Source organism: Apodemus sylvaticus, chromosome 5 (assembly GCF_947179515.1).
Source record: "Apodemus sylvaticus chromosome 5, mApoSyl1.1, whole genome shotgun sequence".
Lineage (NCBI taxonomy): Eukaryota > Metazoa > Chordata > Mammalia > Rodentia > Muridae > Apodemus > Apodemus sylvaticus.
The window spans coordinates 103,548,220-103,570,974 of record NC_067476.1 but is presented as its reverse complement, the minus strand read 5'-3'; the positions used below and the strand labels follow the sequence as shown (position 1 = coordinate 103,570,974).

Genomic DNA, 22,755 nt, shown 5'->3' with positions numbered 1-22,755 from the left:
AAATGTCATTGTAAATCAGAGAAGTTTTTTACTCTGCATTCCTGCCTGAAGTTTTTGTTTTGTTGTTTTTTATTTTAAAGTTGTTATTTGTTGTTTGATACAGGGTCTTGCCATATAGCCTTATTTGACCTGGAACTCACTATGTAGACCAGGATGGCCTCAAACTCATAGAGATCCTCTTGGGACTTAAATGTCCACCTCTATGTGCACACCTCCAGCAGAATTTCTTTTGACTTCTAGATATTAGCACCACTTTCTGCTTTTCTTCTTTACTTGACGTCCTTTAGGTTACGACTTGACTTTTTAGCCTTTATCGTCTGTGCTTGCCTGGCACTGTAGGCCTCACTGAGTGTGTATAGTTAGGAGTATTGTGGGTTTATTTTTCCTGTATCTTACAATGTTTTTATTTTGTGTGTTTTTCCTGCATGTGTGTCTCTGTACCATATATCTACTTGGGACCCAAATAATCTCGAAAAGAGGCCCTCTAGAACTGGAATTAGAGGCAGTTGGGAGCTGTCTCTAGAACTGGAATTAGAGGCAGTTGGGAGCTGTCATATGGCTGCTGAGAATCAAGCCCAGGTCCTTGGAAGAGCAGCCAATGTTCTTAACCACTGAGCCATCAGTCCTAGTTAACAGTTTTCAAAAACTCAATTTTTGAAACAGTTTCCTGTTAATTCTCTCAGAGAAAAAAAGTTAGCTCTTGTATTTGTATTCTGTTTTGTTATGTTGTATAGTAATTTATTTTTTCTTTTATAAATTTTAAACCAAAGCTCATTTTCAACTAAAGCATATAACATTTGTGGCCCTCATCTTTCTAAAATTTCTTGGAAGCATTGTGACATGGTTTCATGTAGAAACCATGATTGCTGTTAAATATCCCGCAAAATGTAGGATAGTTCCCTCTACTCCAACAAAAAAATTACTAATTAATTGAAAAGTGTCAGTAGTGCTGAAGAAAATTATTAAGAGATTTACAATTGAATAAGGTCAAAATGGATAAGTGACTCTGGGGTACCCAGCTCCAAATGATAGACCTACGGTGTAGCCTTTATACCTACAGAACCATCCAGAAAAGGAGGCAACAGGGCGGGGGAGTTTAAGTGGCTCAAGACCAGGACACCCGCTACTAGATAGTGTCTTCTAAACATAATAAGGAAATCACACCTATGAAATCTCAATAGTACAGTTTCCTGAACAAGACCTGCATAATGATAGCACCAGTGGTATGTCAGCCGGGACCAGAAAGGGAAGTCTGCTTTCTCTAGGAACAAACTCCCTGGTAGGTTATCCAATCTTGGTGGTCAGCCCGAAACACATATGGGCAGGGTATGTGTGTGCTAGTAATAAAGTAGAAGTAATGAACTTAGGAGGAGTGGAGGAGTACTTAGAATAAGTTGGAGGGTAAAGAGGGAGGCATATAGATTTTGTAAAATGCAATGCTTGTATGAAATCTTAAAAAAAATAAAATTTAGTTTGGAAACTGCTTTAAACAGAGTAGATTATATATCTTTACTGAGACTTTTACAAAATTTGAGGTCCTGTCAGCTGTGTAAGTTTTATCCTCTTTTCCCTGCTCCACTTTCTCTATCTCCAGTCCTAGAATTACATGTGTGTGTGTGTGTGTGTGTGTGTGTGTGTGTGTGTGTGTTTGAGATAGGGTCTTAGTATATAGCCCCAGCTAGCCTTAAACTCACTAGAGGTACAGATGTGTGCCAGCACACCCAACTCTAATTTTTATTTTTAAACTTTTTAATTTTGTCTCTTCAAATATTTAAAAATTTTAATTCTGTACCTTGTAGTAATTTAGGTTATTGTTGTATTTCTCTGAAAATGTGAAATGGAATTATGTGTTGTAAAAGCACTTAAGGGAGGGCAAAGAGGGACTGGGTGTGTCTCCATGACTCCATGCTTATTCTTACGTGCTAGGTACTGCTCAGGGTATTTGGGACCCATCAACATATAACCAATGAGTCTTATTGAAACCTCAGTGACAGTGCACAGTGTTTGTGAAATGTACATGTAAATTAGAAGGCAACAATGGCAGATAATGAACAAAAACAATTTTCCTACGGTTTTCCACAGAATTAACAGTTTAAAAGCCAGGTAAAGCTCAACATTATAAACTGAACATCCTATGAACTCAAGTGTGTTAAGAAATGAGGCTAAATTATGGCTGCAGCGTTGCCTCTTTTTCATAGTGTTCTTAGAACTCAGCTTTTTGGGGCATTCAGTGTCATTTTGTTCACCACACAGGAAGCTCACTCATTGTGTAGTCATACCTTAAGTGTCAGTGCAAGTTGGTTTTTTGGAGTTTAATTCTTTATTTTTTTTAGGGATTGTGCAATTGATCCAACGTGTGTGCTCTGTATGGACTGCTTCCAGAGTAGTGTTCATAAAAACCATCGTTACAAGGTATGAAAGCTATATACATAAAATCACTTAGTGGGAATCTGATGACCACCTGGTCCAAGTTTTTGAACTGTTTTATTTTCTGCTAAATAGCTCTGATATGTATCTTTAATTATACTTGGATAATGTATGAAGCAATTATACCAATTTGAGATTTTTAAATTGTATATATGAGTTCCAGTTTCCTACATTCTTGGACAAATTGACTCTTTGTAAGTTGTTATAAAATTATCAGTTCTCAGGAAACTCCTGAGCACAGTAGACAATGTATCAGTTTCCAAACTTAGTTCTTCTTGTGTTCTCTTAATAATGGGGGTGAGGCTTTGCCTTTTCTGTTGAATTATTAGACAGTTTTGTTATTAGAGCTAAAATGTATTTCTCATATAATAATGCTGGTTTTGTATTCTGGGTTCAAACAGACATAATGATTCATGTTTCTCTTTGTATATATGATATGCCTCAAGTGCTCTGTAAACAACATTTTGAAGTTACAGAGTCCATATCTTTTGTAAACTTGAAAGTTCTAGGCCAGCACAGGTTACATATATAGAAAAAGAGGCTTTTGAATAACAAAGAAAAAATTATGTTTATAAGCCTAAAAGTACTCTCTTCAAAGGAGAGTACCCAGAAAGTGGGTCATTTTTATAGTTGCTCACATAGAGAGCTTTTTAATAGTATTGAAATCCCCTCTGTCTGGACTCCAAGTTAGTATTGTTCATTTCCTTGTTAAACTTTGTAAATGGCTTCTACCTTGTATAGATTCTCTGACAAGGTATTCTTTATAAGAGAAAGAAGCACAGTTGTTAACCATGGGAAGGAATCAGGAGGGATATGTAATGTGCCAGAGAAGGGGATAGGGGAGAAAGGGGCAACTGCCAGCCGAAAAGCTTATTTATATTCCTTATTATCAAGTTTTCCTAGATCCTTTTCAGTATATCGAGTAGGTAAATACCTCATTTTATTCCTGTTGGGGTTGGACTTCGAGCCTTATACAAGGTTGGCAAGCACTCTGTCGTGGAGCTGGTTTGCTGTCCTTGTATGTTATCTTGCAGTGCTGGAGGTTGAATGCAGTGTGCTTTGTACACACTTGTCAGGCAAGAGCTCTGTCGTGGCACTGCAACCAGTAAATTCAGTCTTTGAGCTAATGAGAACTGAGCTTAGACTGCGTACATGCTAGGCAGATGCTGTACCACTGAGCTGTATCCCCAGCGCTAATACTTTTTTAATTCTATAATATGTGTGTGTATGTTTTGTGTGTTTCTGAGACAGGTTGTCATTCTGTAAAATGAGCTCAAATTTTGTTTCTTTGTTGTTCTCAAACACTGTCTTAGGCTCTTCTGCCACTGAAGGGTTTCCCTGGTCCTCCATGAATGTATTTTTCATGTTCAGTACAATGTTGCTTTAGACCAATGGTTCTCAACCTGTGGATCTCCACCCCTTTTGGGGGTCACCTAAGACTATAGAAAACACAGATGTTTACATTGTGATTCATAACAGTAGCAAATACAGTTATGAAGTAGCAATGAGGATAATCCTATGGTTGTGGTCACCACAGCATAGCGACTGTGCTAAAGGGCCGCAGTGTTAGAAGGTTCAGTAGCATTGGTTTACACAAACACAACGTGTGATGCTGAGAGCAGAACCTAGCATCTGTACTGTATACTTAGGCCGCTCTTGAACTCGTGGCAGTCCTCCTGCTTCAGCTTCTCAGGTGCTAGAATTAGAGGTGTGAAGCACCTCACTCAGTTTCATACTTTTTTTTTCTTAAAACTTTTTTATTTTGCTTATTTTATTTTACTTATTTACATGTGTGTTTTTATTCATGTACATATGGAAAAAAAAGTATGTCTGAGACTTGGTCTGTAGAGATAGATTGTTTGAGGTTGAAGGATTTGGGCTTTTAATTTTGAAAGACACCCTCCTGCCCAATTTCTATTTCTGTAAAAGGAATAAAAAATGTCCTATCTGAGTCATGTTTCAGTGTGCGCAGCTGGGTGATAAGTTATAAACGCTCATACTGTGGACCCATTTCCATTGTCCAGCTCCATGCTTCGTTTCCCTTTGTGAAAACAAACCTATTAAGTGGTGGCTCTCCTGTCCTTGCTTTTCTCCAGGTAGCTGTCATTCTATTTCCTGTCTCTGTGACTGTGACTTCTGAAAGTGCCTCTGCTGCTGTTGAAATCAGGCAGTGTTTACCTTTTGTGTCTGGCTTGACTTGCATAAAGCTCTCAAGTTCAAATGCCGCATAATATCATACGTTCCTTCCTTTTTAAGTTTGAATAAGATTCTACTATATAGCATCACATTTTGATTATCTGTGTTTCTATTGATGGACTCAGGTTGTTCCACAAAATTTTGATAGATTTAGGTGAGGTCTTTTCCTGTGTTACTAGGCTAATTTATACCTTCATTAAAAGGGTGTGGGTTAAGGCTGAGAGATGGCTCAGTGGTTAAGAGCACAGGCAGCTCTTGCAGAACATCCAGGTTTGATTCTTAGTACCCACACGACAGCTCACAGCCATCTGTAACCCCAGTCCTCAGAGATCTGATGTCTTCTGACCTTTGTGGGTACACAAAGATACAAGCAGGCAAAATACCTCCACATGTGAAATAATAAATCTAAAAAGAAAACAAAAGGTATGGGAGCTGGGCGTGGCGGCAGGCTCCTGTGATTCTTGTACTAGGGAGTGAGGCAGGATCAGAGCTCATGGCCTCACTGGGCTATATAGAAAGTCCTGTCTCAAACTGACAAAAGAGATGTGGGGATGCTGCCTTTCCATTAGCTTCTTTTCATAGTTTAGTTGCACAGGGCTTCTTGTTGTCCTCATTGCTTTGTTTGGTTTTTTTCCTTTGGTTGTTGGGATTGACAATCAATACATTGTAGCCTGAATAAAATCTAACCTGTGACTTTTGTGTGAATTGCAAGCTAACTAAGAAAGGTTTTTGTAATATTGAAGGGCTTAAAGTGTGGCCCACAGGTGGGCTCCTGCTTCCTGACTGTGTGTGTGTGCAGGGAAGTTCTGAGAAAAGGTGCAGGTCATGTCGTTTTCATTGTCTTCTGAGTTAGCACATTTGTGGTTTTCCCCTAGGAGCACTGAAGGAAAATGATGGTAGTTGCTGCAGGACATTAATGCAAATGAAGATTTTTGTTTTGTTTTGTTTTTGTTTTTCGAGACAGAATTTCTCTGTTCCTGGCTGTCCTGGAACTCACTCTGTAGACCAGGCTGGCCTCGAACTCAGAAATCCGCCTGCCTCTGCCTCCCAAGTGCTGGGATTAAAGGCATGCGCCACCACTGCCCGGTGCAAATGAAGATTAATGTAAACTGTATTATGTAATTCCTACTGTGTATCGTTGTATTGATGTTTAAAGATTTATATAGTAAAAAATGAAAATTTATACTCGAGCATTCTAGATTGTAAAGGATAATTTTACTTTCTAATCTGTTCTCCATTGGTTCACATTTAAAAAACTATTATTTCTAAAATATGTGGTTACATTTTTAAAACTTGTACATTAGAAGGCCCATTTTTAAAAAAATTATCTGTAATCTTTTTTTTTTTAAGTCCGATTGTTATCCCCTTCCTGGTCTGCCCTCCAACAGTTCCTCATCCGTTCTTCCTTTCCTGTCTCCAAGATAGTACCCTCCCCCCACCCCGAGCCCCCCACTCCCTGGGGCCTCAGGTTCTTCAAGGGTTAGGTGCCTCTTTTCTCACTGAGGCCAGACCAGGCAGTCCTCTGATATATACGTTTGGAGGCAGTGTATACTGCCCAGTTGGTGGCTCAGTGTCTGAGAGGTCTTGGAGTCCAGGTTAGTTGAGACTGCTTGTCTTTCTATGGGCTCACCCTCCTCAACTTCTTCCAGTCTTCCCCTAATTTAACCACAGGGGTCCCCAGCTTCTATCCATTAGTTGGGTGTAAGTATCTGCATCTGACTCATTCAGCTGCTTGTTGGGCCTCAGAGGGCAGTCATGCTAGTCTCCTGTCTGGAAGTGCACCATAGCATCAGTAATAGTGTCAGGCCTTGGACCCTTCCCTTGAGATGCATCCCAATTTGGACCAGTCACTGGACCTCCTTTCCCTCAGTTTCTTCTCCATTTTTGTCCCTTCACTTCTTTTAGACAGGAACAATTCTGGGTCAGAGTTTTTGACTGTGGGATGGCAACCCCATCTCTCCACTTAATGCTCTGTCTTTCTACAAATTCCCTCTCCCCACTAGTTGGGCATCTAAGGTCCCTCCTTTTGAATCCTGAGTGCCTCGCACCTCCCAGGTCTCTGGTACATTCTAGAGATTCCCCTTGTCTGACCTCTGGAGGTTGCCTGTTTCTATTCTTTCTGCTGGCCCTCAGGGCTAGAAGGCCCATTTTTTGTTACAGTGAAATATTCAAGTGGTTGGTATTTCTTAGGTAACTAACTAAAATGATTTTTTTTTTAAAAAAAATCCTGATTCTGTTACACTAAATATCGCTAAGAAGTGTTAGTGAATATTATTTGGATCAACTTTCTTACTTTTCATTGCTTTATAATAAAATATGGCCCCATGAAAAACTCATTTGTTATTTATTAGATGCATACTTCTACTGGAGGAGGCTTCTGTGACTGTGGAGACACAGAAGCATGGAAAACTGGCCCCTTTTGTGTGGATCATGAGCCCGGAAGAGCAGGTACTACAAAAGAGGTAAGAAGCTTAATTGACGTTTTAAATTTTCTGAAATGTAATGAGTATAAGTGTTATCATCAAGGTGGGAACATGGTAACATTCAGGCAGGCATAGTACAGGCAGAGCTGAGAGTCCTACATCTTCATCTGAAGGCTGCTAGCAGAATACTGGCTTCCAGGCAGCTAGGATGGTCTTAAGAGTCCACACCCACAGTGACACACCTACTCCAACAAGGCCACACCTACTCCAGCTGGGCCACACCTTCTAATAGTGTCACCTCCCTGGGCCAAACATATACAAACCATCACATGGGTTAAGAGTGATTCCATTTAGAATCCAATATTTTTGTTGTAAAAGTTAATTTTAAGAATGTTTTGTTTTTCTACTCTAAAATGTTCTCTAGAGGAAATGAATTCACACATACCCAAAATGAATTCTACATACTTTTTGTTAAATAGTCAACTAGATAAAAGCTGGGCTGTGCTAGTGCCTTTAATCCCAGCACTCAGGGGCAGAGATAGGCCTAGTCCATAGAGTTCCAGGACAGGCAGGGCTACACGGAGAAACCCTGTCTTAAAGGGAGGGGCAGAGAGAGTGAGAGAGAGAGTGTGCATGAGTCGGGGAGGGGTGGCGAGATATTATGTATGGTCCAAAAGAACAAAAAGAAGTTGTTAATAGATAAAAACAGAATGCAATGAATTTGAAAACAGAATGAACATTTGATTCAGTTTTTCATTGCTTTTCTTAAAGGAAAAAGACAGATAGACTCGGTGGATACATCTTAGTCTAGAAAGGAACTTGAGGAAGTCTAGACATAGATACTTAAGATATCAGGTAGGAAGAAAATATAGGACCAGAGATGCAGATGAATTGCGGGAACCCCAAAACTGCTGAAGGGTCTTGCCTAATATGCATCAAAATGAATTGTTGGTTTTGGTTTTTTGATACAGGGTCTCTCTCTTTTTGGGGGGGAGGGGGTTGGATTTTTTTTTTCTTTCTTTATGTATGTCTGCCTGTATGTGTGATTGTTCCAACCTGTGCTCCATCTCTGAAATTTGTCCTTAACCCTTGGTCTTGGTCTACTGTGGTTTTGTTTTTTTTTTGTTTTTTGTTTGTTTGTTTGTTTGTTTGTTTTTGGTTTTTTGGATTTGGTTTTTTCGAGACAGGGTTTCTCTGTGTAGCCCTGGCTGTCCTGGAGCTCAATCTGTAGACCAGGCTGGCCTCAAACTCAGAAATCCACCTGCCTCTGCCTCCCAAGTACTGGGATTACAGGTGTGCGTCACCACCGCCCTGCTTGTGGTTTTGTTTTATTTCCAGAATTTGGTTTGGCTCTTTTTTTAAGCATCTGTTTCCTTACCGAATTCTCCCTTCATGTTTCTTAATTTTCCCTCAAAATTGCTGATACTTTCATCTGTTTCATAACTCTCTTGTGCTGATCCTACTGACTTCTTAACCTGTTTATTGAAGTCCTTCCTGCATATGGTTGTTGATCCTGTTTTAGAAATGGACTCTAAAATCTCTAAGCCTTTCAGTTAGGTCATTATCTTTGTGTTGGTGCTGTGAGTTTGTGGAGTGTGTTGTGGTGCTGTCTTTGGCGTTCTTTTGCTGGGCTTGCACATCCATTGGAAGGGAAATGGCCTTGAGTTCTTCCTCACTCTTTCTTGCAATTTTGCTCACTTGTTACATTTTATGTAATTCCCTGCTGTACTGTCTTTCTGAAGGAATGGTTTGACAAGGGTCACGGTGTAGGTGCAGGAAACACTTCTGTGCTTTACCTTTGTCCCTAGTGCAGCTTCGTGCTTCAGGCGCTAAGGTGCTGCCTGAAGAAACACGCTTCATAGTTGTTTTTTGGTTTGGGGACTAAGGGTATCTGAAGTCAGGAAGTGAGGAGGGAATGGGGAAAAGGTGAGAGGAGAAGTAAGAATAATCAGGATGTGTGAGTTAGAGGGATGAAAAATAGAGTGTATGTTAGGTTTAGAGAAAATATCCTGTTGCTGACTGGTTGTGCGTATCAGTGGGTGTCCTGAATGCCATTGCTTTGTTCATATTTGTTTGTTTGATACAAGCTCGGACTATGAAGCTCAAGCTGGCCTGAGACATGCTAAGGCCCCTAACTACACTGATCATTCTGCCTTAGCCTACAAGGGGGTTACAGGAGATTGTTGTCTGTTTACCTCCTGAAACAAGGGCAAAGGTTTCAATTTACTGAGAATGTTGTAATGGAGGGAATCTGCCAGACAGTAGGAAAAGTATTTATTGGATTATGAGTTACTTTTTAGTATATACACCCCTTAAAATGATACTTATACACCATCAGTCAGGATTGGGTGGGGCCTTGGGTGCCCTTTTCCCTTGATAAAATGTTGAGAAGCCTGGTCTTGTGCAAGCCTTGTGCATGTGACTACAGCTGCTGTGAGTTCACAGGCAGTGGCCATGGCATGTCCTGGGGCATCCTTTTACCACACAGCACCTATTCTCCTGTTCTTACATTTTTGTTCCCCCTTTCTTCGGCAGTGTTCTCTGAGCCCTGGAGGGTGGGATCCAATGTCTCACTTAGGCCTGAGCACTCATTGTCAATCATTTCCTGTTGGTAGTTGGAGCACTATGAGCTTCTGCATTAGCTGCCTCCCACAGCTATAAAACACTTCTCTAAGGAGGGCAGAGAGCAACACTAATAAGTGCATATAAACATGAACATTAGTAGCAGTTTCATATTCTTTTGTGTTTTGTGAGTCAGGGCCTCACTCTAGTCAGTGTTGACATTGCACTCATGGCCGCCCTCCTGCCTCAGCCTTCCAGATGCTGAAATTACGAGCATGAGCCACAATATACAGCTCAAATTGTACACTTAAGTGAATACATTGTAGTGGTACATTTTATGTCACAATAAAGTTGTTATTAACAGCTTACTTAGGAAACAGTCTTAGTTAAAATCTTTAATCTGGAAAAACCTTTAACTTCTATAAACTTCTAGTTTATAACAACAAACAGTGCTATGAAGAAAAGCATGGAACATAGGTGTTTGGCTTTGCTTCTGTGTTTTGTCTTTTTTTTTGTTTGTTTTTGTTTTTTGTTTTTTTGGGTTTTTTTTGGTTTTTCGAGACAGGGTTTCTCTGTGTAGCTCTGGCTGTCCTGGAACTCACTCTGTAGACCAGGCTAGCCTCGAACTCAGAAATCTGCCTGCCTCTGCCTCCCAAGTGCTGGGATTACAGGTGTGTGCCACCACCGCCCGGCTTTAGTAACCTTTCTTATTACAAATACATATCAAAGTACTGAAGGTAAATGTCATGACTGTGTTTTACCTTAAAATATTTGAACAAGATAAAGCATATATGGAAAAATGTTTCATTGTTAAGTTTAGATAAAAGTATTTGAAAGGGGGGATATGCTTTTCTGTTTAAAGTTTTTACTAATAAAAATGTAAAAAAAAAAAATCACTGAATTGATTAACCCTGAAGAAGTAAAAACTTATAAATTGCTCCAGAGTGTGGGAGAAAGGAAGGGAGCCTTACAAACTTGTTCTAGGAAGTTGGAACACACTGGGGTCAGATCTACCAAGATGTGCCATTCTAGATGAGTCTTACTAACAGCTTCATGCTGAAGCCCCAAGTGCAGCTTTAGCAGGTGAATTCACCCATGTAAGAATACAAGGTGTCTATTTTTACTTTGCTGAAGAAACGCCTTCTTGGAACTCACCTGTGAAGGTGTTTGTGCCAGCATATTTGGGGACTGCTGTCTTGGAAAGCATTCTCAATTTTTTTTCAGGGATATTTGCCTCAAATAAAATCCAATCAAATCGCAATTCATGTTGGAGTATAAAGTAGCTTCACCTGATGTAATTGTCATCTGGGAGGCTTACTGCTAAATAAGCTCACCCTTTCTAGTTCTTTCTGAACTCTGGCTGGGTACCAGACTCCTCTTCAAACTCCTCTCCAAGCTGACTGATTCAATCTGGCTTCTCTCAGCTTCTCACTGAATTGCTCTGCTTGGTCTCAAACTGAACTCTGGCAGTTTGTTCTAATCTTCTGATTTCTTTTTATTCTCTGGTTTCAACTGCTTCTGGGGGCCTGCACTGAACTGCATGAACTCAGGAAGGAACTCAGCTCCACTGCACTGCACTCACTGCACTGACTCCCAACTGACTCCCTCTCTGTCCCTGGGCTCCTCTTAAATTGCTTCTCTTTCATGTGCTTCTCTTGAGAGTTGGGAGTATCCTATTTCTGACTCATTCTGTCAAATCTTTCCCTGATTCATTACTTTGTTTGCTCCTCAATTAGCCACTTTTCAAACATGGCCTCTTCCTTCTACAAACGTGCCAGTGTGCGCTAACGGCTTGTCTGTATTCCAGCCAGAAGGGTTAAAGGTGTATGGCATGTCTGGATCACACTGACCTAGGTCTTTGGATGTGATCCCTTGTCAGGGCAGCCATGTCATTGGATTAAAATTCATCTACACTGGAGCTCAGTGTTTCAGAATCCTTCTGTTGACCCTGTTCTGGAAGAACTGCCAATCAGATGAACTAGACTGAGCCAAGATATGTAAATATTGCAAACAACAAGGTGACATAGTCATGATTGCAAGCCAAAAATAAAAATAAAAAATAAAAAAATAAACCTGAAGAAAATTAACCTAAAAGAACTGAGAAACTTCGGTACAGTTTACGAAGATTTCTAGTCTATTTTTGTTTGTTTATATGTTTGTTGCTCTCTCAGACAGCTAGCCTGAAACTCAGGTCCCTCCCAAGTATAGCCTTCCAGTTGCTGGGACTGTATCTGTTTACTACTGTGTGCATTGGAATAAACAAGCAACAGTAAAATGTCTGCTTTTTTTTATTTAATATATTTAACAAGTATTTTTTGATTAGCCATATGAGCAATAATGCCTTTAGGAGATGGAATGGGAGATGTTTATGATAGAAAACAATAAAATGCTTAGGTGGGGAGCGAAGAATTATGCTAGACTCATTCGTTCATTCATTCATTCATTCATTCATTCTTGAGACAGGGTCTCTGCATGTAGTCATGCCTAGTCTGAATCTCACAGAGATCAGCCCCATTCTGCGTCCAAAGTGCTACTATTAAAGACATGTCTCACATATCCAGGAAGCTAGCTTTATTTTTAGAAATCTGAATTCATTCTCAAATCTGATATTGAACATTTTGAAGTAAAAAAATTAGATTGGGAAAGTAATCAATATTCTGAAAGTGTTTATCTGGAGGTGAGAGCAGGCTGCTTTAGGTAGCAGGTTAACTCCTGCAGCACCATGGTTTCAGCATTTATCCTCTCTGCCTTGGTGAGTGTGATATCCATATTCTGACAGGTACATGTCATTGTGCCAAGCTTACTGGAGCATCACCAGGCATAAACAGACCTAACTAATAACATGAAGTGAGGTGTGGAGCATTGAAGAGAGGCTCCTTTAGTATGCAAGTAAAAGCAGTTCCTCTCATATTTCTGGTTGTTTATTTTCTTGTTTTGTTTTTTTTTTCATTGTTTTCATTAACTTCTGATTCTCTTGTTCCAGTTGAGTTTATTTCTAAGATGCAAATGCTTTTCTTGAAAAATTCTTTCAAAAGCACTAGGTGGAAGCAGAAGAGGTTTTCAACTCTTCATCTGAGAATATGTTTATAAATGGTCAAAAGAAGATGTGAAGGAGGAAAAGGATGAGCAGGAATGTTGTGTTCCAATGCTGATATTAGTACCTTTGACACTTTCTCTCTTTAACAAAGACCTCTGGACACACTGTTCAGAGAGGTGACTTGAAGAGGGAGTAAAACCAAAATTATAGACCATTGGTGAGAAGACATAAATGGTATTAAAGAGAAGAGAGTGACTTGGGTAGTTTACCATCCTAACCATAGGAAAGCATATAGTTTAGCTGTAGTAAGTATGCTCACATTCAAGTTTTTTGTTTTGCTTTATTTTGTTCTTGCCTTGCATCACTGAATCTCTGTACACAGCCAACACTCGTCTTCTCCTCCTCCAGAAGTCCCTCCCTCTCTTCCCAGCCCCTGGTCATCTAGTCTCTCCTCTCCGCTTCAGCAACTGTGCCACTGCACACACTTTGTGTGATCAGAATGTACCCTTCCGTCTCCTTCCCTTCCCTGCCTGCCTTTTCTCTTCTCTTTTCTTTCTTTTCTTGGTTTGTTGTGCCGAGGATCAAACTATGCTCATCCTGGGCAAAAGTTTACCACTGAACTTCACCTCCAGCCCTGTTCCTTTTTGTTATCAATACTTGCTTGTGAGTACTTTTCAAGTGACTGTGAGACTTGGTTGAAATAAGATATGAGTTTTTCAAGCTATAATGGATAGCCAGTTGTTACATGGTATTATCATAATGAAGCCATTCAGAAAGACAGTGAAGAGAATTTACAGGGGAAAATATGAAGGTATTCCATAGTCTGTGTCTCTTTTTGTCATCTGTAACATCAATTTTATACCAAGAGCTTATGAACTCAACTTGAATGGATTCCTAGTGGATATTGAAATGAACTCACTGATTATTTTAAATACTTAATAACATCTTCCTTACCCATTTATGTGGATATAATCTCTGTATATGTTTGCTGTTGTTTCCTCATAGACCTTGAATTTCCCATTGAATGAAGAGGTAATTGCTCAAGCCAGGAGAATATTCCCTTCGGTGATAAAGTACATTGTAGAAATGACTATATGGGAAGAAGGAAAGGAATTACCTCCTGAACTGCAGATAAGGTGGGAGCTGTCACAAGCCACAGGTTTATCGATGCTTATTTACATTGCCAAGCACTGCTGGATACCTGTGTTCGTGGTCCTTCCTTCATGTCTGCCTTCCTGCCTGCTTTCCTTCCTTCCCTCCTTCTGTTTGTTCATTCTCTCCCTCCTTTTCTCCCTTCCTCCTTCCCTCCCTCCTTCCTCCTCTCCTCCCTCTGTTTCTTTCTTCCTCCCTGCCGAAGCTCTTCTAGAATTTATTATGATTTTGGAATAGATATAAACACAGGCATCTACTATTTTGTAGAATAGTTTTATATGCCCAAGGCAAGAGTGGGTATGGACTCCTCAACAGGGAATTACATAATAGCCTTTCTCCTATGCTCTGGGAATTGTGTGCTAGGATCACTGCAGGCATCAGGATTTAATTTGTTTTTACATAAAACTCAGTAGTTTTAACAGCTATAAGTCTTCCATTGATAATAAGTAATAGTTTTTAACTTTTCAAAAAGTTTTTTTTTAAACTTAATTGAAAAAGGAGGCAGAGACAGGAGAATATCTATGAATTCAGGACTAGTCTATTCTACATAACAAGGTCCAGGTCAGACAATTATGTGGTGAGACCCTGTCACAAAGGAATAAAAGGAATTCTGGATATGGTAGTATAGTTCAGGCCTTGTTGGACTATTTCTACTTGTATAGTACTCAAGAGTTTTACAGAACTACAATATAAATCCATATATAAATTTATTTATTTATTCATTCATTGGTGGTAATATTATTTTGGGGGGGACTTTATTATATAAGAAATAATTAATAATTTTAATGACATAAAATATACTTTTTTCTTGTGTTGGTCATAAACTTCTTTTGTTGTTGTTGTTGTTGTTTTGAGACAGGGTTTCTCTGTGTAGCCCTGGCTGTCCTGGAACTCACTCTGTAGACCAGGATGGCCTTGAATTCAGAAATCCGCCTGCCTCTGCCTCCCAAGTTCCGGGATTAAAGGCATGAGTCACCACCACCTGGCTGGTCATAAACTTCTTGAGGAAATAAAAGTATTGAGAAGTTTTATCTGTAGGTTCTTGAATTTCAAATAGATGATAATGACAGTTCTTTAAAGAAATTTTGTATCAATAAACACAGTATAGATACATCTTAGCACAAACACTAGTGCTTGGATATCATTTGCGGGTAGAAAACACTGGACATAGATTTTCCTTCTTGTCCCTCTTGCTGCTTAGTTGTGTTGTGACCATGAATACCTCTTTTGTCCATCTGAACTCATGTTTCTTCCTTGGAGAATGGACATGGGGGTGGGGGTGGGGCAATTCAAGACAGTTTCTCTGTGTAACAACCTTGGTTGTCCTGGAACTCACTTTGTAGACTGGGGTGTCCTTAATCTCACAGAGATCTGCCTTTGGTCCTGAGTGCTGGGATTAGAGTCATGTACCACCATACACGGATTAATAGGACTTTTGAAAGGCATATTAAAGAAGATTTAAAGCTGACGGTATATAATCTACAAACTTTTTACATATTGCCTGAGATTCCCATATAACTCTGGAATGTAGATAATATCTTTCTAGAGGCAGACAAAGGTAGCAAATCTAAGAAGGTCAGTAGTTTATCTGAAATCCTGTAGAGAAAGTGGGAGTGCTGAAAACAAAACAAAACAAAAGCAAAAAACCCTCCACCTTGCTCTCATAAAACTGTAATAACAATATCACAGATTTCCTTTTATTTAGGCCTATGCCAGTATGAGTTTATGTGCACTGTGTGCATGCCAGAGGGTTTACGGACGGTTTTAAGCTGCTCATGTAGGTATTGGGACCTTGACTTGGTACCTACAAGAGCAGTATTTGGTTTGTTGTTGTTGTTGTTGTTTTTGGTTTTTTTGGCTTTTTTTTTTTTTTTTTTTTTGGTTTTTCGAGACAGGGTTTCTCTGTATAGCCTTGGCTGTCCTGGAACTCACTCTGTAGACCAGGCTGGCCTTGAACTCAGAAATCTGCCTGCCTCTGCCTCCCAAGTGCTGGGATCACAGGCATGTGCCACCACAGCTGGCACGTAGTATTTGTTTTTAGCCAATTAGCCATCTCTCTAGTCTAGATTGTCAGGTCTGGTATCACTTAGACAAGTACAAATATAAAATCTGGTTATCTATCATTGCCTGCCGGAAGGTTCCAAGCCTGAATCATGTCTTTCCCATTGTGTGAGGCAGCCTATGAGGAGAGGAGAGAGTGGAGAAAAAGCAGAGAGAAGAACATCTGAGGAAAGAATACTTAATGATTTTGTTTTGTTTTTTGGAAACGGGATCACATAGTGTTATCCAGTCTTTACTCAAGCTTGTGGGTGCAGGTAATTCATGTCTCAGCCTCCCAAGCATCTGTGTGCTGCATTCCTTGATGGGGTTCTTTTTAATTCCATAGCACCATGCTATTTAAAAATCATATCATATATCAATATTACAGTGTTATCTCTCTGCTGATAGGAAACTGTGTAGTGCTGCTTTAGAATATATGACTTTTTTCACTTGCTTTATTATTTGACTATCTTTTTTAAATAGGGAGAAAAATGAACGATATTATTGTGTCCTTTTCAACGACGAGCACCATTCCTATGATCATGTGATCTACAGTCTGCAGAGAGCTCTTGACTGTGAGCTTGCAGAGGCGCAGCTGCACACAGCTGCCATTGACAAAGAGGTTCGTGACCTGCATGTGGCTTACACTGCCTACTTATACCCACTTCTGGCATTCAGGTGTCAACTGCTTGTTAAAAAAATGGTCCATTATAGACTTAACTTCTCTGGGCATGAGGTAACTGTTTCCCTCTTGAACTCGTAGCAATTGTGATTACCTGAGCAGGATTAGGTATGTCAGTGTAGCATCATGGATAGGGGAAGGGAGTATGTGAGGCCCCACTCCTCCCTGAGGACTGGCAGCAGTTAGTGGTTGCTGGGGGTTTTCTTCAGTGATATTGTCACTAATAAGTTGTTCATATTCCTGGAAATAACTCCGTGCCCTTGATCACTCAAGCAGCTATAGTTAAATTCATCAACTTAACAAATAAAAAGACACAAACATAGGAGAGGATTTGTTTGGAAGAGAAGGGTTTTGGCATGAGAGAGGGCAGGATAAGAGATGATAATGGGGGTTGAAATGACCAAATTTATTATATACATGGCGTTGTTGAAAACTTAAAATTTTTGTCTGGGATTTGGTCTTGGATTTTGCCCAATCTGGATAAATGCTTTCCCATTGAACTACATTCTTAGTTCTTGGAGGTGTTTGTTTTGAGACAGGATACTTGTAGCCCAGCTGGCCTTAAACTTGATAGGTAGCCGAGGGAGCTAAGGGTGATCCTCAACTCCTGATCTTCCCACCTCCAGTCTGGGATTATGAGGAGTGTGTCAGCCTTATTGGTGTAGCTGCCCCCATGCCATCCCCGACTCTGTCATCGTCATCATCATCATCATCATCATCGTCTTTGTTGTTGTTTTGAGACAGCTCTGACTGTCTTGGAGTTCACTGTGTAGATCAGGCTACCCTCAAAATCATAAGCATTTGCTTGCCTCTGCCCCCTCAGTTTTGGATTAAAGGAGTGTAGCACCAGGCTCAGTTGGCTTAGCCCTTTTTGAGACACAGTCTCATGTAGCCCGGGGTTGGTTTTCAGTTTGAGATCTTCCTGCCTCCTGGTTGCTGAAGTCATTTTTATGGTGTCCTACCTGGACTTAATTGACAGTTCGTCAAGTCCGTGAGTTGTGTTTCTCTCGATTGTGCTTACCATCCCACTGCCTCATTCTCGTTTCTCTTACAATTAGGGTCGCCGGGCTGTCAAAGCAGGAGTGTATGCCACTTGCCAGGAAGCCAAGGAGGAAATAAAGGTAACTTTCTGAATTAGCCACAAAGAGAAGTTCTAGAGGAAACGGAGTTATTTCTAGGAGCCTAAGTAGAAAAGCCAGGTGATCTTATTGTTGCCATGGTTGGTGTCATGAGTAAAAATATGTCTGGAAACTTGGCAGTTGAAGGCTCTACAGCTTCCTTTATGAGGTGTAGGTCACTAAAGCCCCGTTTAGATCCTGTCCTCACTCCCCCTGTCATTCGTAGAGTCACTCGGAAAACGTCTCTCAGCACCCCCTCCATGTGGAAGTGCTGCATGCCGTAGTCATGGCTCACCAGAAGTTTGCTCTGCGCCTCGGCTCCTGGATGAACAGAATGATGAGCTATTCAAGTAGGCACATGCCCTTTTCTTCTGATTTCTAAGGAACTACCGTGTTTTATAAAAATGTTTATCATTGAAATTTCTTGGTTAAGTATCTATTTTGATTGACTTCATCAGGATTACATTTCAAGTGTATAATACCTTAAATTTGTTTTTAAATGCATATCAAATAACATGTTTTATTGGCTTTAGAGTCTTTGGTGACATAATTATTCTTGGCATCAAACATAGCAAGGTTAACTTTAATCTTTTTACATATTATTATAGAAACAAGTTTTAGGAGAAATATCATATGAAGAAAAGTCATTTGACTTCATTCGACTTCCTTTATTTGTAGGTGACTTTAGGCAGATATTTTGCCAGGCCTGCCTCATAGAAGAACCTGGCTCTGAAAATCCATGTCTTATAAGCAGATTAATGCTTTGGGATGCAAAACTTTATAAAGGTAAGTAGACCTCTACTTATGCTTTCTGCAGGGGCAGGGGAAGTTTATAGTTTCATAGGACCAAGGTCTGTCTTATGTGAAATCAGTTATTGAACACGATCCTGATTTGTGTTATTTGTGAAGGTAAGGTAAAATTTTTCTGGTAAAAAATCCAGCAATACTGTCTTTTAACAATAGTGCCTTTCATTTAGAAACAGCCAATTGAAAAGCGTTTACTCAGATTTATGTAATAATGCTTTTATTAAAGCAATGTTTTCACTACTATAACAATCTAAATGAGACATAGAAAGTAAGATGAGAGAGTCTGAAAGGTATGGAAGAGGAAAGGAAAGGAAAGAGTTAGCGTAGTTTGGAGCTAAATGGTTAAAAAAAAAAGAAAGAAAGAAAGAAAGAAAGAAAGAAAGAAAGAAAGAAAGAAAGAAAGAAAGAAAGAAAGAAAGATAGATAAAACAGGGCTGAGCTGAAGAAGTTAGGAAGGAGCACTGCTCTTGTAGAGATCCCAAGTTCAGTTCCCAGTACCAAAGTAGGGGGCTCACAGCAGTCTGTAGCTGCAGCTCCAGGAAATCTGACCTCCTTTTCCATCTCCTATGAACATCTGCACTCAGGCACACATACTGTCACACAGACACCTGTGCATATTAAAAGTAAAATAAAATTTAAAAATATGATGAAAACACAGGTTTGAAGGGATCAATAGTAAGGTGAGTGATGGGAAGAGTTGGTAGTGTCTTGTGTTTAATTCATAATATTGACTGTACTGCATCTTTGAAGCTGTTAGCATAGTAATTAAAAAGCAAAGCAAGACAAAACACCTCTGCTCTTCTAGTTCTAATGCCTGGACTAATTTGTCTCTGTCTTGGTGATGCCCTCACCTTGTGCTTCCTATTGATCTACAGGTGCCCGTAAGATCCTTCATGAATTGATCTTTAGTAGTTTTTTTATGGAGATGGAATACAAAAAACTCTTTGCTATGGAATTTGTGAAGGTAATTGCTGTTTATAACTGTAACATAATTTTTACAAATGAAGTTATAGAAGCAGAGAGATATATATGAAGCTCATTTTAAATTGTAATCAGTTTCTTCATTAAAAATGTATTATTTTATGCAACAATAAGTATTTTCACAAATGGTAGTTGTTGGGTTCAAATTTTAGATAGAAAATAGTTGGAAAATAGCTGTTTCCCAAAGCCGAGGAAAGGTGGGTTATTACAGTCATCCAGAAAGTCACTCTGCTTGTCTTTTTTTCCCACTCATCCTTTGTGATCATTTATTTGCCTGCTAGTAAAATTAGTGTAAGAATAGAAGTGTCTACATAAAGGGAATAGCAGAAATGAGGAACAGATACACAGGTGGCAGGGGCAGGAATTAGGGGACCAGTATATTCAACTGACATTAAAATTGCAAAAATAAAAATAAAACTCTTTTATGTTTCTCTATTGATCTGTTTTATATGCTGTACATTATTATGTCATTTTACTTATTGCCCAAGGACAATTGCAGGGTTACACAGAACAGGGCCTTTGAGATTGTTACTTTGCCTTATTCAATGATACTTAATTATTGATTCTTTTTTATTTTTTTGAAGATTTATTTACTTTTATTTTGTGTATATGAGTATTTCATCCACCTATATGTTTGTGAACCATGTTTGTGCTTGAAGCCAGAAAAGGATGTCAAACCTCTTGAACCTGGGGTTAGAGATGGTTTTAAGCCACCTTGTGGGTTCTGGGAACGGAATCTGATTCCTCTGAAAAAGCAGCCAGTGCTCTTAACAGTCATGTCTCTAGCCCTTTTTACCCTTCTGAGACAAGGCCTTACTATGTCATCCCAGTTGGCCTTGAGCACACAGCAACCTGCTTGCCTCGGCCTTCCAAGTGCTGAGATTAAAGGTGTGCACTACAATGGAAACTGGGTAACTCCCTCTGATTTTAATTTTCAGATGGTTCTAAGAGGCATAGGACAGGGTAGAGACAGAACCAAAACTAGAGTTGGAAGGGTACAGGAAGTAGCAATTGTTGTGGGTAAATGACAGCATGGGGATAAGATGCCTTCTAAGCAGAATGTTAAAAACTAACATTTAGGGGCCAGAGAGATGACTTAAGGGCACTTGTTCTTCCTGAGGACCTAGGTTTCATTCCTAGCACCAAAATGTTGGCTCACTCCAGTTCTAGGTGATCCAAAGCTTTCTTCTGGCCTCCACGAGCACTCCACGCTCAAAGGGTGCACAGACACACAGCCAAGACACCCAAACAAGTAACAACAGGAATTAAGAAAACATATGTATGTCTTGTTCTTGGAGGTGATGGTGGCTGAAGATGTAAACATTTTCTAAAACATTTTAGATGTAAGATAGAAGAATATCTATTAGATAGATAGAAGAATAGATAGATAGGCCTAGATAGAAGAATACGTGATCTGAAGTGAAATTAATATGCTTATTACTTGGTAAATGTGATGTTGACTTTGATCTAATACAGGAGAACTGGTGTGTACCCCTGTAGACAAAAAGCTATCTAGCCCACTCTGCTTAATGGTTGATTGACTATGATTCATCTTCTGGTTCATATAAGTTGCTAAATACTTTAAATATATCAAACTGTGTACTGTTAGAGTAGAAACTGTAAGACGTTGCCTGAGGGGTATTTTTGTTTGCTTCTTTTTTTTTTTTTTAAGAAAGTGTAAGCTACACTATTGTATATGCCATGATTTTCACCTGTGTCTTTTGAATTTAAAGTTACAGTCTAACTGTCTCAGCTAAATCAAGTAGTTGAATTCATGTGTAGTCTTCTGTTTCTTGCTCTCAGTGGTGCTTGTGTCAACCATGATGATACCAGAAGTCTATTAACTTGTCATCTTATGAGTTGTGTCATTCTTGAGGCCATTACTAAAGTTCAGAATTTAAAGGTTTTAGTAGTGATTTGCAATGGGTTCTTCACTTGCATCTTTCAGTATTATAAACAACTGCAGAAAGAGTATATCCGTGATGACCATGAGAGGAGCATCTCTGTAACCGCACTGTCCGTTCAGATGTTCACTGTCCCAACCTTGGTATGTATGAGATGTTCTCAGTAAAATTTGCTGTGCTTTTCAAGACTTTCACTTGACGAGGATCAAATTAAAATCATAATTTTTTTGATAATCACAAAGTTGGGCTACTTTCATTTGGAAATTGGAAATAATAATTCTTCAGTGGTATCTACCTGGGTAGTAACTCTAGTGGCACTCAGGGAGACATAACTGGAAACGCCTCTTGTCCAGAGAAGTCCCAGCTCTGATTTCTTACTCGCTGGGGTGTTGTCTTTTCAGTACCAAAACCTTGCATTTTTATTCTTTGCCTTTCTTTTGTTCTTTAGTTATTGTTTTTGGTAGATAAATGCACTAAGGGAGAAAGAAAGAGTGTGCCCAGCAGACCCTTCTGTGAGATGTTGCTGCATTGGCCTGGAGGAAAAAGGACTGCTTCCTTTTTATGCTGTTCATTTTTCTGTTTCTTCTTGAAAGTCTGGTTAACTGTTCCTATTTCCCCATTGCAAAGGGCCAAAGAAAAGGTTAGGGAAATGAGTTGAACAGGAAGGAGAAATACCAGACAGATAGCAATATGAAAGAAGCTATGAAAGTTGTCTTTGTGCTTCATTGCTCATGGTATGATTACAGATGATACATATTTGCTTAGAGAATCTGGGTCATAGGTTTGGCATACTTGGCATAGGTATTTCCTAGTAACTGAGGAAAAGGGAATTTTACTTGTAGAAACTATTTTTTACTCTAGGAGTATAGTTCAATAGTATAACACTTGCCAGGCATCTACAAGGCTTAGGGCTCGAGCTTCAGAACTGAAAATAAAGATAAAACCCCAACCCTAGAAATTACCTTCTGAAGTTGCTGCTATTCTTTAAAGACTAGGGACTTATTTTACTGTTCAATGAACATTTATTCATCTGAGCCTGGTGGCATACAGCTTTAGTCCAGCATTCAGGAGACAGAGGCAGAGGCAGACAGATCACTATGGGTTCAAGGTCAGCCTCGTTTACATAGTGAGCTCCAGGCCAGCTAAGGCTGCATGAGACCCAGCCTCTAAATAATAAATATGCTTTGTTAAAAACTATTTCTGGCCAGGGCGGTGGTGGCGCACGCCTTTAATCCCACCCAGCTCTTGGGAGGAAAGCAGAAGCCAGCCTGGCCTATGTAGCCAGTTTCAGGATATTTAGAACTAAAATAAATAGAGAGAACCTACCTCCAAAACAAACAAATACATTTATTTATGGGTGTGTTATTTATTTGTTTGTTTGTTTGTTTTTGGTTTTTGGTTTTTTGGATTTGTTTTTTTTCAAGTC

The 22,755-nt window shown here is 39.6% G+C and overlaps 1 protein-coding gene across 3 annotated transcripts in view; it reads left to right on the top strand.

The window, feature by feature from the left end:
- Positions 1–22,755, top strand: part of Ubr1 (ubiquitin protein ligase E3 component n-recognin 1) — a 121,706-nt gene that overhangs the window by 11,677 nt on the left and 87,274 nt on the right. For all 3 annotated transcript variants that reach the window (XM_052183354.1, XM_052183355.1, XM_052183353.1), the window contains exons 3-11: positions 2,334–2,412; positions 6,975–7,085; positions 13,651–13,781; positions 16,321–16,459; positions 17,578–17,640; positions 17,864–17,987; positions 18,316–18,423; positions 19,320–19,408; positions 21,374–21,472. In XM_052183354.1, the coding sequence (XP_052039314.1) occupies positions 2,334–2,412; positions 6,975–7,085; positions 13,651–13,781; positions 16,321–16,459; positions 17,578–17,640; positions 17,864–17,987; positions 18,316–18,423; positions 19,320–19,408; positions 21,374–21,472 (943 nt within the window). The remainder of the gene's footprint in view (positions 1–2,333; positions 2,413–6,974; positions 7,086–13,650; positions 13,782–16,320; positions 16,460–17,577; positions 17,641–17,863; positions 17,988–18,315; positions 18,424–19,319; positions 19,409–21,373; positions 21,473–22,755) is intronic.